Consider the following 15,323-nt stretch of genomic DNA (forward strand, 5'->3'; position numbering starts at 1 on the left):
TGTTCAAAATAAAGCAATGAGACGCCATCCAAAGATAAACAAGATAATCAATACTTCAGTCAAGAGTCATCAATAATCAATAATCAATACAATGACTAGACAAGGAGCTTTAGACAAGGAAAATTGCGAAGAAATCTTTTAAGGCTTCCGTGGCGGTAGAACGTTGGGTGGTAGAAGGCTTACTGATACACCACGTATTCTTTCTTGGGTATTTATGTGGCACTAAAAAGGGCCTACCCAGTTCCGACGTTTCGACAAGCATGTCTTCTTGAAAACGGCAGGAACATGCTGCAATGGAATGAAATTAATGTCTAATATCTATCATAGTCTATGCTTACTGCTGTAACAGTCTTTACGGTTTTATGTTTATAACGTTCAGATCAAGCATGGTTCCACTCACTTGTAATAGCCAGTCGAAGAAAGACTGACTCTGTTAGTGTAAGCCTCAGCAACCTTTAATGACAAACAAAAGACTTGTAGCAATCATGGCAATTGAGGATTATATAGACAATACAGCCTTTGCGTTCTTATCTCAACAGTCATTTGCTTAACTATCAAGTCTTGAAGAATTTTCTTCTGCTATCATTGTCCTCTTGTCATCAATATATTGGCACCTTTGGATTTCTTTGCATTTTTTTTCAAATACTGGAGACAGCTTCGATGCTTGAGTGACGGTCACTAAATCTGTACAAAGAACAAACTAGCATAACATTTACGAGAGAAACATGACTCTTATATCTTCCAATAACAAATTTAGCAAGCGATCGAGAGTGTATTGACAAATTTGCCGTGGGAACATAAACAAAAATTATATTTGAACACGTAAGGGCTCGAATGAACATGGATTCTATAAAACACCATCGATGAAGATCAATTACCAAAATCATCAACAGCACCGCACCAGATTGACAGAGATACATTTTGACCATTCTCCAAGTCTTGGGATTTGATGGGCTAAATGTTTTACACATTGCTCAAAGCTGTGGCCCAGAGGATCGTTTCGTTTTGCATGCAATAATGAAGAAAAGACATATACAATGTGAGAAATAGTTATTATATATTTTAACGGTAACACCAGAATTATACTTCAAGTGAGTTTAAACTGAACATATGGAAACATTTTGCTTGTATGCTCATAGAATATTCGCGAGATTATAGTCGCACCCAGACTAAGACTCGTATGATACGCTCACCCATTCGTCCCATGTTCCTTTTGGGTTAGAATACATGAAAGGTTCCAACCTCTGTCGAAGAATCTGACAGGCATTCTGAAAAAATAGCGAAATAAAGATCTGAAATTAACTGCCCGATCATTATTGTACCGTCTTCAGACGATGTAGGCACACACATATTATATCACACGATACTACTCTATGGACTGTCCGATCGTTTTAACACGATCGTGACGATAGGTATTTCATCCAAGTTAGGCAGTTTGTTAGGAGAGGAATGTTTAACTAAGTGCCAATAAGACAACTTGACACCCCATCACACGTTACTATGTCCCGCAGGGCGAAAACATTTCAGACACGTTGAATGGGTCAAATGATGATTATTCTTTTCATTTTGATAAAGCGCATCAACATACATTATTTCGAAATATATATCACGCTGTGTGAGAATGATAATGATGAGATAAAGGGTATCAACCAGGGATGGGATTTTCGTCAGATGTAAGAAAGTTGTCCCGCTCTCTTCGTACTTCCACCACTTTTCAGTTTCACTTGCGACATCATCATAAAGTTCTATGTCAAAACACTGCAACCTGTCAAAGTGTATAATCACCGCACAGGTGTCAGTTATTAGGTGATCCGAGTATCCTCTCGGATCACCTTCTGTATCTGTACTGAATCTTTCTTCTTTCTTTGTTTCTTTCTTTATTTCTCCTCAAAAGTTGTGCAGAGGTTAGCTCAGAAAGTGCATTGCCTCTCAATGTCAAACTTATACCATATATGTATCATGTCGCAAAGACGACAGCGCAAGTAAAATCATAGTGATCAGTCGACCGTGACGTCACTATGACGTCATTATATGAAAACACATTTTCATGCATATCTCATTAATGGAATAGAATATTTCAATGAAATTTACGTCACATATATTTCAAGTCATGCGAATTCTACTCATATTCTCAAAATTCATTTTTATCACAAAACGCGCGCGTACGCGCGCGTTGAAATATTTGCATGCTCAAATCGAGCTCAAAATTTTTTTGCACACGTTTCAGACCATTTGGAGCATTTTTTGAAAAATTGAAAAAATTGGACGGGCGCGTACGCGCGCGCACATATTCGCACGCACAGCTCATATGAAATAGAAATTTTCAATTTTTTCACACGGATCGGATGTCCGAAATGTCAAGGAATATTTATACCAAGTTTCAAGTCGATCCGATTCAATATGACGTCATACGGGCCCGTCAAATTCAAAATTCCGCGCGTGCGTCAATGGGGATACACAGTGCAACTATGCCAAAAAACCGCCAATTTTAAATCGGATTTTACTCGTCAGGATGGACGGTGACCCCCCATTTTCTTGACATATTCTGAAAGCTGATGAGTTGTACATGTCATTTCATGGGCTGGCTATGCTGACAAAATGATTAAATGATATCAAATTTCTTAATAAAGTAAAAAAAGTAAATTTTCAAAATGACGTCATCAAATTTCAAGTTTGCTCGAGCGTATCTCACTTATCCTTTGCCAATTTTCACCTAGATTTCAATATGTTGTAGCTTATGAAATGCTCTTTCATAAATGTAATTACACAATTTTGATTAGATGACGACATCACCTCGAAAAAATGGATTGAAGGTAACCTTGTCAAATTTGACCAGTTTACGTGTAATCTCTATGGGAGTGCAATTTTTATGGAAATGAAAATTGACATGACTATCTTTATCGAGCACTAGCTCACTTATGCTTCGGTGAATTTCTCTAAGATTTTAATATGTTTTAGCTGAGACGTAGGGCTATCGTAAGTGTGCCATTCGTTTTTTCATACGTTGTCGGGATCACGTGAAAAAACTTGGTTGAAATTAAAGCTTATCTTCGATGTATTGTAATATTTCTTTCTTTTTACAACTTTATGTGCAATAACTCAAGAAAAACATACCCTATCACCACCATATTTTGCACATGTTTAGTTCATGTCACGTACATTATTTCATAAAATAACAACTACTTGATCGGACAACATCTTGGGTATGTAAATTAGGGTCAAAGGTCACAAATGTTTCATCCTGTATCTTGGTGAATACATGTCTTATCTTTCCCATATTTTGCACACGCAAAGATCATGTTACAACAATCATTTCACAAAATAACCACTTTTTGCTCAGATGCCATCTTGTCTGTGCAAAGTGGGGTCAAAAGGTCATATGTACTTCTTTCTGTTTCTTCGTTATGACGTGTTATCTCTATGGGAGGGAATTTTTCTAGATGTGAAAATTGACATGATTGTCTTTATCGAGCACTAGCTCACTTACCCTTCGGTGAATTTTTCTCAGATTTTAATATGTTGTAACTGAGACTTTGCGCTATCGTTATGTGCCCTTTGTTTTTTCATATGATGTCGGGATCATGTTACAATACTTGGTTGAAATTAAAGCTTATCTTCGATGTATTGAACTATTTCTATGTTTCTGCAACTTTCTTTGCAATAACAAAGGAACAACAGCCCCTATCACCCCCATATTTTGCACATGTTTAGTTCATGTCACGTACATTATTTCATAAAATAACAACTACTTGATCGGACAACATCTTGGGTATGTAAATTAGGGTCAAAGGTCACAAATGTTTCATCCTGTATCTTGGTGAATACATGTCTTATCTTTCCCATATTTTGCACACGCAAGATCATGTTACAAGACTCATTTCACAAAATAACCACTTTTTGCTCAGATGCCATCTAGGTTGTGCAAAGTGGGGTCAAAGGTCATATGTACTTGTTGCTGTATCTTCGTTATAGTGTATACAGATTTGGTACCAAAGATGGCAGATATGACTCCCTTTTCTAAATGAGAATCCAAACATCACACGGCCAATGTCTCTGAACACAGATGAAACCTGCATGGCCATGCCTATTGCGATCAGGACTTGAATCATTGATTAAAAAAAAAATCGGCTCACCTTAATTTGTCAGTGATGACAAATTACAATCTCTAGTTCCGATTGGGCTTGTGTGTATCAGCGGTTTCAATTTATTTGGTCGTTTGTCAACTTGAATATTTATATATCTATATTATGTTTGTTAGAGTTCGCATTTCTATATAGATTTATATGCTGTTACATGATTATCCATGTCTTAGGGCAATTACCCCCCCCCCCCCCCCGAAAATAACCCCGGCTAAATACTGGTTAGTGAAAAGTTTGGAGTAAAGATTAGGGTTTTGGCTAAGTTCAGGGTTACAGAGTTTGGGTTAGGGTTAGGATTAGCTTCACGATTAGGATTAGGGTTAGGACCAGGGGATAATTGCCCTAGAACCGATTATCAACACTCACCTGTATGGCGCCACCATTGAGATCGGAGCCCAAGCTGCCCGCGGTCGCTAGGGTATTGGGTGTGGTCCCTGTACTGGTCTCCGACAGGTGGATCCGGTTCTCGGGAACGCCCAGAGTTCTGGCAGCAACCTGGACCATCTTGGTGTGCAGGCCCTGTCCCATCTCCACCCCACCATGGGTCACCAACACTGACCCGTCCGTGTAGATATGCACCAGGGCTGCTCCCTTCAAACAAAATGTGGGTCATCGTAGTGTACAGTATACTTCATAAATTATTCAGCGCCGGTAGATTTTATATTTTCTGTGATTCTACTACTACACAGTTGGAATCTGTTATGATGGCTGTAGAACAGGCTTATGATTTTTTATCATTACATAAATTATCATTTCCTTTGGCGGTTGACTTAAACATATGCATAGATGAAAATAATGATGAATCTGCGTGCAGATAGAAAAACAAAGATACAATCAAGACACAACAAAGACATGACCAGACAAATCAATCACCAAATCAGTTTTTTTTTTCCAGGCAATCCTTGTTCAATCTGTGGATCAACTGCTGATAAAGTTGAAGAAAAACGAAGTTGTTTTAACGAAGTGGTTTTCTTTTTTCTTTTTTTGTTTGTTTGTGTTAGATTGTTTTTTACTACAGATCTTTTTTTTTTTTAATTTAATTCAATGTTTCCACGAAATCAATGTTTTCATGATTATCCTACTAGGCGGTCTAATGAGTTTCATCTACCCCTTTTCAGAACCTTATTAGCTCAGAATACATTTATATACACCGGCCCAAAATTTTGGAATTCAATAAGTTTGAAATGAAAAATTCGCCATCGTTATATTCTTTTAAGCGTAAACTGAAATATTTTTTTGTTAAATTCTGGCTGAGATATTTATGTTCATTACCTATATAGATTACAGCAAACGTAATGTTCATCATCAGTTATTGAATTCATCTTTTCACAATGAAAAACGGCATTACAAAGTAATGAAATTCGGTATTTTATATCCTCAATTTTTCCACAGCTGCGTGCAGTCACCAGCTGTCCGAAATACTTCCACAATCCTCTTTTCCGTTTCTCTGTCCAGCGTGTAGGCACTCTCTCTATCTCTTTCTTTCTTTCCCTTCTTCCCTTAAATTTGTTTTTTGCTCTATTCCTTTCACTCGTATCCCCCTCAGTTTTGTCATGTCATGTGGTTGTGTCTCTCTTGTTTGGTTCATTTTGTCTTATTTTCTGTTTTATGTATTATGTACATGTACTTGTAATTATAATAAGTATTTTTGAAAATATTTTAGAGTGGTCCACAATCTACAAGCAATGCTTTTTAGTGGACCTCTCAGTTCTCTTTTTTTTTTATCCTTCAAACATAACTTTGTCATTCCAGTATGTGTGCATATCTTTGTAAGTTTGTTGATTACCATTGATTGTCATACTTTGTAATGTATATATGCTTATGATTGAATTTGTGATTTACTTTGTGTTATGTTTTGTTGAAAAGAAAATGAAAATGAAAATGAGAATGAAATAAATAAATGAGTGAATGAATCTTCATCTTTAATGTTCGAGACTTGTTTATGTCTTGTAAAATACAGATTTTACATATTTGCTCTTAAAGGAGACCACAGTACAAGCCAAACGTTACACAATGACGCTTTCATCTGCGTTCTTCAGCTCGGAACATTCATTTCTATCGAGATATACATTCACTCACATCATTTCATAATTTGAAAATAAACTATACCCTAAAACGTAAAATACCGTAGACGAACAATAACCCAGGTCTTCCAAAACAGAGCACAATATCCTACTCGTACCTGATTCATGTGTAGTAGGGGGAATCCCACACCGAACTTTACTGGGATGATTGCTAATCCTCGCTTCTTCCATCGATTTTCTCTGTGTTTATTGAGAAGAAGAGGAGACACACTCGATGGTAATATCAACACAGTGTGAGAAACCGAAGTGCTTTGTCACAGCAGTTAATATTCAGTCGCAATGCAGTGACAAACGATCGGAAATATTTTTTTGCAAAGATAAACAAGCAAGTCCTTGCTGATCGTCACTGAGCAATGTCAGCATAATTATATTGCACGTGAAATGACCGAATGAAATTCGTCACTTCTACTCCATATTATTGTATTTCATATAGCCCTACCGAAAATGATATAAAATGATTATGACAAAAGCAGTTCACTACTGTAAAATAAGATTAATGGTGATAAAGTAGTCAGAATAGAGTGAAACAACATCAATACTTCATAATTTATGTATTTAGTATCAGTGACGATAAAACACCAACGCAAATTAAGGCATACCACATGAATGCCTCAACTTTAATCGTCAGTATCATCGATTACATACTCAAAATTCAATTCAATTCAATTCAAAATGATTTTATTTCCACATAAAGTAATACAAAGTAATATACATAACGCTTACATGAGTACATAACATCAAAAGGAACTTTGAATCACTTTGAAAATGATAATTTAGTCTACATGAAAGGGAAAACAAGACCACTGCATAAATCTCACCTGTTGAATAAATCCACATTAGCTCTCCGTACGTAAAAGTCGCTGTTCTCAAGACACTGCTCCCAACACTGTCTGACGGTGCACTTCTCGATTTTCTGGTTCGCTGGCGTCATGTCGCCATCTTGGTAGAAGTTCAACTCGCGCACCTGGAACGATTTGAATGCCAAGACGTAATCACAGTTTAGTCTATACGTTGACCCTTTCTTCAAGCAATGTCAAGAGCATCATAGGGCAATTAAAATCACAATACACTTGTAATCTTTCTCTCTATCTGCTTCTCTTATAGCACTTCACCAACTACACTGCACATGCTGAAAACATCGGTAAACGAGAGAATAACAGTGGAAATATTAGCCGCGGTTATCAAACAGGCAAGATTATACACTGTTCGATGTGCATTATAACCTTTGCTATGAATAGTTTTTCATTTGGTGTAACGATAAATACATATTTGCCAGGGATTGCGAAACGTTTTTACCATGTTTGAGCATATCATATGCGTGGGTGGGTGGGCAGGGGGAGGCTGTCAGAGAAAATAAAAGGGAACCTAAAGGTTGGGTCAAATGGGGAATGGTCACGTGGGAGGGGGTGGGGGAGCAGAGAGTCCGCCAATGGGAGGGGCCAGAGAGTTCCGCCCGGGAAATAGTCATCATTTTCGTTGGAGTGGGGGAAGGTTGTCTTTTTGTTTTCCTATTGCTTTTTCTTATCCAAAGAGACGAAAGTGTGTGTATGGGTGTGCGTGGGATGGCGGTTGGGGTGTAGTCCCCTGGTGGGTATGGGTGTGGGTGTGGGTGGGAAATCCCCCCGTGGGACAAACCTTTTCCTGCGAGATTCCGCACGTGTACGCCACATGGGTTATCATGGACTCCGTTATCAGCATGGCCTGCGGACCCCCGACGCCCCGGAAGGCTGTGCTCGAAACGAGGTTGGTGCGACAGACATGCCCCTCCACGCGAACCACGGGCATGAAGTAGCAATTGTCGAACAAGTGCATCGCCATGTGACAAACCTGACATAAAAGAAATTTCGGTTCAGAAGGATTGCAAATATTCAGGGTAGTTTAACGCTAGAAATTGTATTATTTTGCAACAAATCACAAATTGATCACTGGGATAACCAAAATTTTAAAGACTTCGTCACAGCAACATCCAATAGCGTAAACATTTTCATGCAGTCAGTTTGTGTGTGTGTGTGTGTGTGTGTGTGTGTTTAACTTACTTTAACCTGAAAATGTTATGGTAGGTCAATTGTGTGAAAGCAGAAACTGATTAGCATTATACATGGAGTACAAAGATATCTGGGGACAGATCAAATTTCTGCAGCCACGTATCTTTATGAGCCTGTCCGTTTCCTTTGTGGAAATATTAGGGAGCTTTAGATTTCAGTGCAGCGCGGACCTCTGAGACGACGCTTGAGCTGGACGGTTCTCCTCTTCTCTGCGACGTGCGGAAAAGTAGCCATATATTACGCTGGGACGCAACCTATAAAAAAATGATCGGTGCATGAAGTAGCTCTCTACGTCGTGAATTGAGCGGAAGTGAAAATAGTCCAGGGCCCCGTTGCAAGAAAGTTGCAATCAATTGCAAATAATTGCTAATTTTGAAACAACCATTCTGATTGGCTCAGGGTCTGCCCTATTAAGAAGACATGCATGCAACAATGATTTTGATTGGCCAGTGACAATCAGTTGCAAGTTGCGTTTAAACGCAAAGTTTCTAGCAACGGGGCCCAGTACTGGGATAAACTGACCCCCCCATCTCCCCCTCACCCTCCCTTCAGGCGTAGTGAAAAACTTAGACGACGCGAGCTAAAAATAGATCGACTTTATGCGCGCTTTTGCGCATGCTCAGAATTGGTTTTTTTTTTTCCCTCTGAACGTCCCCGTCGCGAAAATCTAAAGCTTCCAAAGAGATTTTAAAATTTCTTTGAAAGCTCCCTCGTGTGAGCGTTCCCAGCTCTCATGACCAGAAAACCTTGTGTATGTGTGCGTGTATGGGGGCGTGTGTGTGTGTGTGTGTGCGTGTGCGCGCGTGTGTTTGTGTGTGTATGTGTTCATAAAAATAAAACTTTGTCCATTGCGTCCTGGAATATCCTGATATCCTCTCAATCTGTGCTACCGTGACTATTTCTTTTATTTACGTGATTACACTCGCTTACACAATTTACGAAAATGGAGTGACTGTGAGCAGGGAGGTGGCCCACCTCCATGCTGTGAGTGAGTAGTTGTTGTATATTATGTACATTGATTGGAACCTCCAAATTTCACGTCATGTTCAGCTCTGCGAGAGTATAAAAGGAAAAGGTAAATAATGGCAGACAAGAATGTACCACTGGGGACATGTCGACGCTAAAGCCTGCATTCAGGTAGAGTTGGAGGTCGACAGCCTGCAGCTTGCCATCCCCGGTGAAGCCAGCCCGATAGCGACCGAGGAAAGGATGCCTAGTTCCCGTAGTCTGAATGTCGTCTTCTCGCTCCAGCATGAATCGAACTGGTCTCTGCAGTCTGGATAGTCAAACAAAATGACGAATAAAGTAACCGTCAGATTGGATGATAATAGTCTTTACTCAATCAGTAGGCATATTAGGTCATAAGGAGACTTTAGAATTCAATGCCGTTTATTGTCAATTTGAGTAAAAATTAGAAAAAAAGGCACTATGTTTTCCAAGTTGAATGGCGAGAGTTATGAAAGCAAACACTGGACACACTATTTGGCTAAAAGCAGTAAAGTTGAATCTAATATAGTTTTTCCTCCATGGCTTTCCTTACTTGAGTGTAGGGCGCTTCTATATATCTCTTTCTATAACAAATGTTTTGACTGTACTTTTTAGTATCAGTCAATGATGACAGTGACGGCATTATCCTTACTGTACGTTCCAAGATTATGTTTCTACTACCCGATATCGACATTGTAATAATCACTGTAATTGGAAGTATAAGTTCTATCATCATCATGATCACTGCATTATTTATGATGGAATGATAGCTATGATGATACAAAAAACGAGATGTCGATGTATGTAGTCATTGTAGGCATCAGTGCTATCATGATGATGATTATACATTATCAACGATAGAATACAGCTATCGTCTTCTCTCCTACAGGACCGGCGCACTGGGGAGGGGCACTTTTTTTGTAAAATATATAGGACTGCACAGGGTCTAACCCCCCTTTCTTTTTTACCTCGGAAGTGGCACCAGAGAAATGTGGTTTATTTATTTATTTATTTTTTTTTTTAACTAACCCCGGAAGTTGTACCATAAAAATTCCGCTGAAGGTCCGTCTTTTGTTTTTGTTTTTGTCTTTGTCTTTGCTAAATGCGGGTGAGGCCTTTTTTTCTGCTTGTGAGGTGATGAAACCCGGAAGTGGCATCAGAATAAATATAAACTGGGTGCCGCCAAACCACTTTCACAAACACGGAGCTGGACCTGTCCCATACTTGTTAGCTGCCACGGCACAGGCTGACGCGGCGATAGACGCCTTGATTTCTTTGCCCCCGAAGCCTCCTCCTAGTCGCTTCACTCGACAAGTGATGCGATTTCTCGGCACGTCCAGAACACCAGCCACCATTTTCTGAAGAGACAACGCAAATCATAATGACGTCAAAACCCAGGGCTTGTCATATTCTGCCACTATACGTTCACGTCATGCTCTTTTTCTTTTTTCATTTGTTGATTAGACATCTTCTACTGTCATGACTGCGAAAATGTCAGGTACGGTATTTTTTTTTTTCGAACCTGACCCATAACCATGTACATATTGACTGGTGTTTGTATGTTCCAGATCAAATACAGTATGTAGATGAGTGACACAGTTTACCGATCTGTGCCACATTCATTATACTCATAGTCATACTTTCAAAGCAGCCTACTTAAACTAAACATTTGAGCTTAAATGATAACACGTACCTTGTAACTTTGTCTCAAAAAAGGATTGGCTGCTTGAATAAGTTTCAGTTGCTATCATGAAATTCTGTGCCAGCTCTCAATAGATACGCAAAAAGACCTTCTCTGCTGTTCTCGAGTGTGTTTATGGTTTGTTTGTTTTGTTTTGTTTTTTTTTTCCAGGGAGAAATATAATCAGGCTGTCATCTGTACAAGATGTTAACACACAGATTACCTTAAAACTTGGGTGAATTTAGGAATGTTGCATTTTATCAAGTAGTTACCCTGCTGGAAAGAACACAGTGTCTCACGGTGTGCTCACAATGTGTTCACACAGTCGACTGTGTGTAAACGCTCGAATCTAACAGTGTGAAGATGTTTTCACACTGTGGTGTGGTTTTTAACAGAGAGTTAACACAGTATAATGTCCTGTTTTACTTTTACACTGTGAATTTATGATTTACAATGTGTTCACATAATCAAAACGCTCGAAGAGATTCACACTGTGTTCTATGTTATGCTTCACACTGTGCGACACTGTGTTCTTTCCAGCAGGGTATGGCCATTTACCTGCACTGCGGTGGGATCTTGGGCTGCCGCGAAGACCTCCAGCTCGCTATCCTCCCCTTTAGGGACGACGAGGGCACACTGTGTCTCCAGATAGAAATGCTCTTGACCACCGATGCTGAGTTCACCCTCGATCACGTGATCGCAGGTGCTGAGGATCTCATCAGGATCGCCCCGCTGGAGGACGGCTGCATCGCCGAAGAAGGACTGCTTCTCGATGGCTTCCTGAAACATGAAGTAATGATGGAATCGTGTGATGTACGGTGGACTCTCTTTATAACGAAGTCCTCGGTACCGGCAGTTTTCTTTCGTTATATCGAAATGTCGTTATAACCGAACAAATAAACAATAATAAAAACAAAACAAAACAAAGAGCGGATAGTGTTGTGGCCTGAATTTTTACTTTGTTGTTACCGGAATTTCGTCGTAACCGTGTTCGTTATAACGGGAGTGCACTGTAGTATGATTGTTTGGAAATGAAAATCAAAAAATAGAGAGAAATGAATGAATGAATGGATGTTGTGTACAATGTAAATTTTCTGTCTTAAATCTTGTTTCTTTATCTCCCAAAGATTTTGTAGAAGGAGAGTTGGACTTGAGCAAGAATTTAGAAATGAGTCGGGGGGGGGGGGACTTCAGAAAGAAAGAAAACAAGCAAGAAACGTGTGTTTAAGAGGCTATTAAAAGCATAGCGAGTAGTGATATCATAATGTCACGTGTATAGAAAGCATAAGTAGATAATCATCAAACCGAAACAAACAAATAAGAATAAAACTAACAAATGGGGCAAAATCACACTAAATTCGTCTATTTCATGTGCTTGAAATAAGTAATGGATTCTTCAAGAGGACATGTTAACTCTTTTTATGCCGAATTCTGAAATTCCCATAGAGTTAATATACAGGCCGCCAGGTTCCCGTAGGGAATGGGTTTACTGTTTACCTGAATTGTGATGATGGATTCGAGGTCTTCGTACTCCACATTGACAAGTGTAGCGGCTCTTTGTGCAAGAACCTGAGTCTCAGCCAGAACAACTCCAATCCGCTGTCCAACGTGAAAAACCTAGCAGTCGTTCCAAGATAGATTGCATTAAATGTAACCGTCTCTTTTAGTTTTCAGAGCGAATTCAACAATCATTTATTCCCAGGCAAACCAAGATACTTTGAAATTGGACAAAGATATTGTCGAAGGGTACACGTGGCTAAAGATTGTCTGCAAAACGCACATAAACTTTGCGACTGATAAGAAAGATTTCCCATAGAAGCAGTCAGAAGAGTACAGACATTCTAAAATTAAAACCTCAAAATTAATGGTATGCATTATTAATCATCACGAAGCAAGACTCTCAATGCACTGATGCAATTTGCATCTGATAGAGCATTTTCACCTCTTCAGTGGCAAACAGCTCCTCATCAGCTACTATCGGCCCGCCCACTTTCTTGATACCCGGAATGTCATTGGCTGACACAAAATCAAGGACGCCATCTAGCGCCAAGGCCGGCGAAGCATCTACAGAGCTGTTGAAACGACAAACCCATGAGAACGAGAATACATTATCTCCTAACATACTTCCATGCACAGGAAACCATCATGACACGAACACTACAAGCAAAATCCCGAATGCGATAAAGACGTACCTGGTACCTTGCACAATGCGTGCCTCAGCGTGCTATCGTCATTGGATATCAGTTGGCGTCGCGGTACTGTCACGCGCATTTAAACTCAAAATTATCATAATGGATAATCTATCCCTGAAATCCCCAATCAGTATAAAGTGGGTATGACACCCAAAGATTATCACATTGAATGTTATAAATTCACATTCAAACGTGCACAAAGAGAGAATCAACAGTATGCCTCATATTCCTCAAAAACTCTAAATTGTTGTCATGACAATGAATTGAGTAGTAAACAACGCTAGCTTCCATTAGTGTGTTATCTTTATTCTCAGCAATAAGATTGATACAAAAAGCGCAACAATACCTATTGAGTTATTTGTTTTTAGTTTGTACAGACACTTAAGAAGGCGTTTGAACTATTGACGATGACTAAATCTTAGAGATAGTTCAGACTGGCCTACCCTTGGTTTTTAAAGTCCCTTTACCCGTCGTATTTACCCCTTCGAAAATGAAGAGTACCTTTCCAAAGACGATCTAGCATCGGTGGAGTTTATGTATTTAGATTAAAATCACTGTGTTACATTGAAAATGCTCCAAACTGCAGTCGAGAGCATGTCGGTGAGGGTAGGTGGCCACTATGTTGGAAAGCACCAAACGAAGATTATGAAAGAGGGCAAATAACAGGAACAAATCAAGGAATACTTTTTTTTTTTCTAACTGATTTTCTGTAAATAAAGTAGCTTTAGCTTTATGCTCCTCCCCGTAATTTGTATATCGTCTTTATCAGAATGAAAGAACCTATAGGTACTTACATTATTTTCGCATGGGCTCGCTGACTCAAGACAAAGGACATGTAGAGTTCCCCTAAAAAGGGTAAAAGAGTAAAAGAAAATATCGTTATCGAGAATGTTATAAGTGAGTTGCAGGTTGAGAACTTAATCAGAAAGACCAGTGTCGACAATAGGACTTCCGGTACAGTACGGCAAATACACATGCCTTGGTTTGGGCCACAAAGTTCATTGGCTACAGGCGTCATACCACCGTATTCAACCTGACTTCAGTAGCCTTGCAGCTGGTTGATATCAATTTAAGCATCAGTCTTTCTGTCATTGCAATTTCAGCAGATGTATCCATGATACTTTCGTAGAGATAATGTAATTCAATAACGTAAGAGCACTTGAATTTCAGACGAAATTTCCTTGTTTATTGATGGAGTCAGTCGCATTGTTTAGCCTACCGACCACGCTTGGCATGTCGTCGACATAGACGGCTTCTCCCGTGGCGTGTTGGAGAGAGGCCTTGTGAGGTATGGGTCGGCCTACTGGGTCTCGGCTCGGTTGACCGGAAGGAACTCTCTGGGTGTGAGAATCATGGGACACAACACTGTCAAGACATTTCAGTCAACAGGCATGGTCAAAATCAACATTGAAATATTGGTACACTGCAAAAAGTCCGGTGTTAAATAGTGAACACCGAGCTGGTGTTAAATTTTCGGTGCTCATTTATGGTGTTAAATTAACACCCCCGGGTGTCATTTCCAAATTTTAAACTGTTTTTTGAAGAGTTTCTTAGTAACTGCACTTCTTGTTGATTTTTAATTTAAACAAGACGATCAAGAATTTTACGTTAAAATACTAGATTTTTGAAAAAATGTGAAAATAATTTTACACCAAAGTAACACCAGCTGGTGTGGTCCCTTATTGAAGCTGGACGGGTGTTAAACCATTGATATTAACACCAACAAGTATCAAATCAACACCATGTGGTGTCATTTTTTAATTAACACCAGTACAGTGTCAAAATAACACCAGGTACAGTGTCAAATTAACACCACGAAGTGTCAGGTGAACACTTTTCAACACCATCACAGTGCATTTTTAACACCTGTGGGTGTGGTCCTTTATTGAAGTTTGATCGGTGTTAGATTTAACACCCGTGGTGTTAAATCTAACACCCACGTTTTTACAGTGTAGAGATGGTCGATCGGGACTTTCAAGGCTTTAAGACATACTTTCTTAGATGCTTTCGGTATCATGCAAGGTTATGTGATCATGAAATCGTGCACGAAAAAAAAAAGGACGATGAAGAATAAAGGAATTCAATGCCTGATAGTGTGTGAATGTGTTTGTATTTGTGTATGTGTGTGTTTGTGCGAATATGTATGACGTGAGTAGGATTATTTTCACTTAAAAAGGTGTAGGCATATGAAATTC

General features: G+C 39.3%; 1 protein-coding gene across 1 annotated transcript in view; it reads right to left on the minus strand.

Moving 5' to 3' along the window:
• The window catches only part of LOC140227699 (xanthine dehydrogenase/oxidase-like), a 33,281-nt gene that overhangs the window by 3,251 nt on the left and 14,707 nt on the right, over positions 1-15,323 (minus strand). Inside the window, exons 16-28 of the mRNA XM_072308113.1 lie at positions 14,348-14,465; positions 13,923-13,974; positions 12,879-13,008; positions 12,434-12,553; positions 11,495-11,716; positions 10,480-10,613; positions 9,370-9,544; positions 7,859-8,050; positions 7,042-7,187; positions 6,322-6,403; positions 4,506-4,730; positions 1,194-1,268; positions 401-453 (exon numbers count right to left, since the gene is read on the minus strand). Coding sequence (XP_072164214.1) covers positions 401-453; positions 1,194-1,268; positions 4,506-4,730; positions 6,322-6,403; positions 7,042-7,187; positions 7,859-8,050; positions 9,370-9,544; positions 10,480-10,613; positions 11,495-11,716; positions 12,434-12,553; positions 12,879-13,008; positions 13,923-13,974; positions 14,348-14,465 — 1,724 coding nt within the window. The remainder of the gene's footprint in view (positions 1-400; positions 454-1,193; positions 1,269-4,505; positions 4,731-6,321; positions 6,404-7,041; positions 7,188-7,858; positions 8,051-9,369; positions 9,545-10,479; positions 10,614-11,494; positions 11,717-12,433; positions 12,554-12,878; positions 13,009-13,922; positions 13,975-14,347; positions 14,466-15,323) is intronic.

The sequence above is a fragment of the Diadema setosum genome, chromosome 4 (genome assembly GCF_964275005.1).
Source record: "Diadema setosum chromosome 4, eeDiaSeto1, whole genome shotgun sequence".
In the NCBI taxonomy this organism is placed as follows: domain Eukaryota; kingdom Metazoa; phylum Echinodermata; class Echinoidea; order Diadematoida; family Diadematidae; genus Diadema; species Diadema setosum.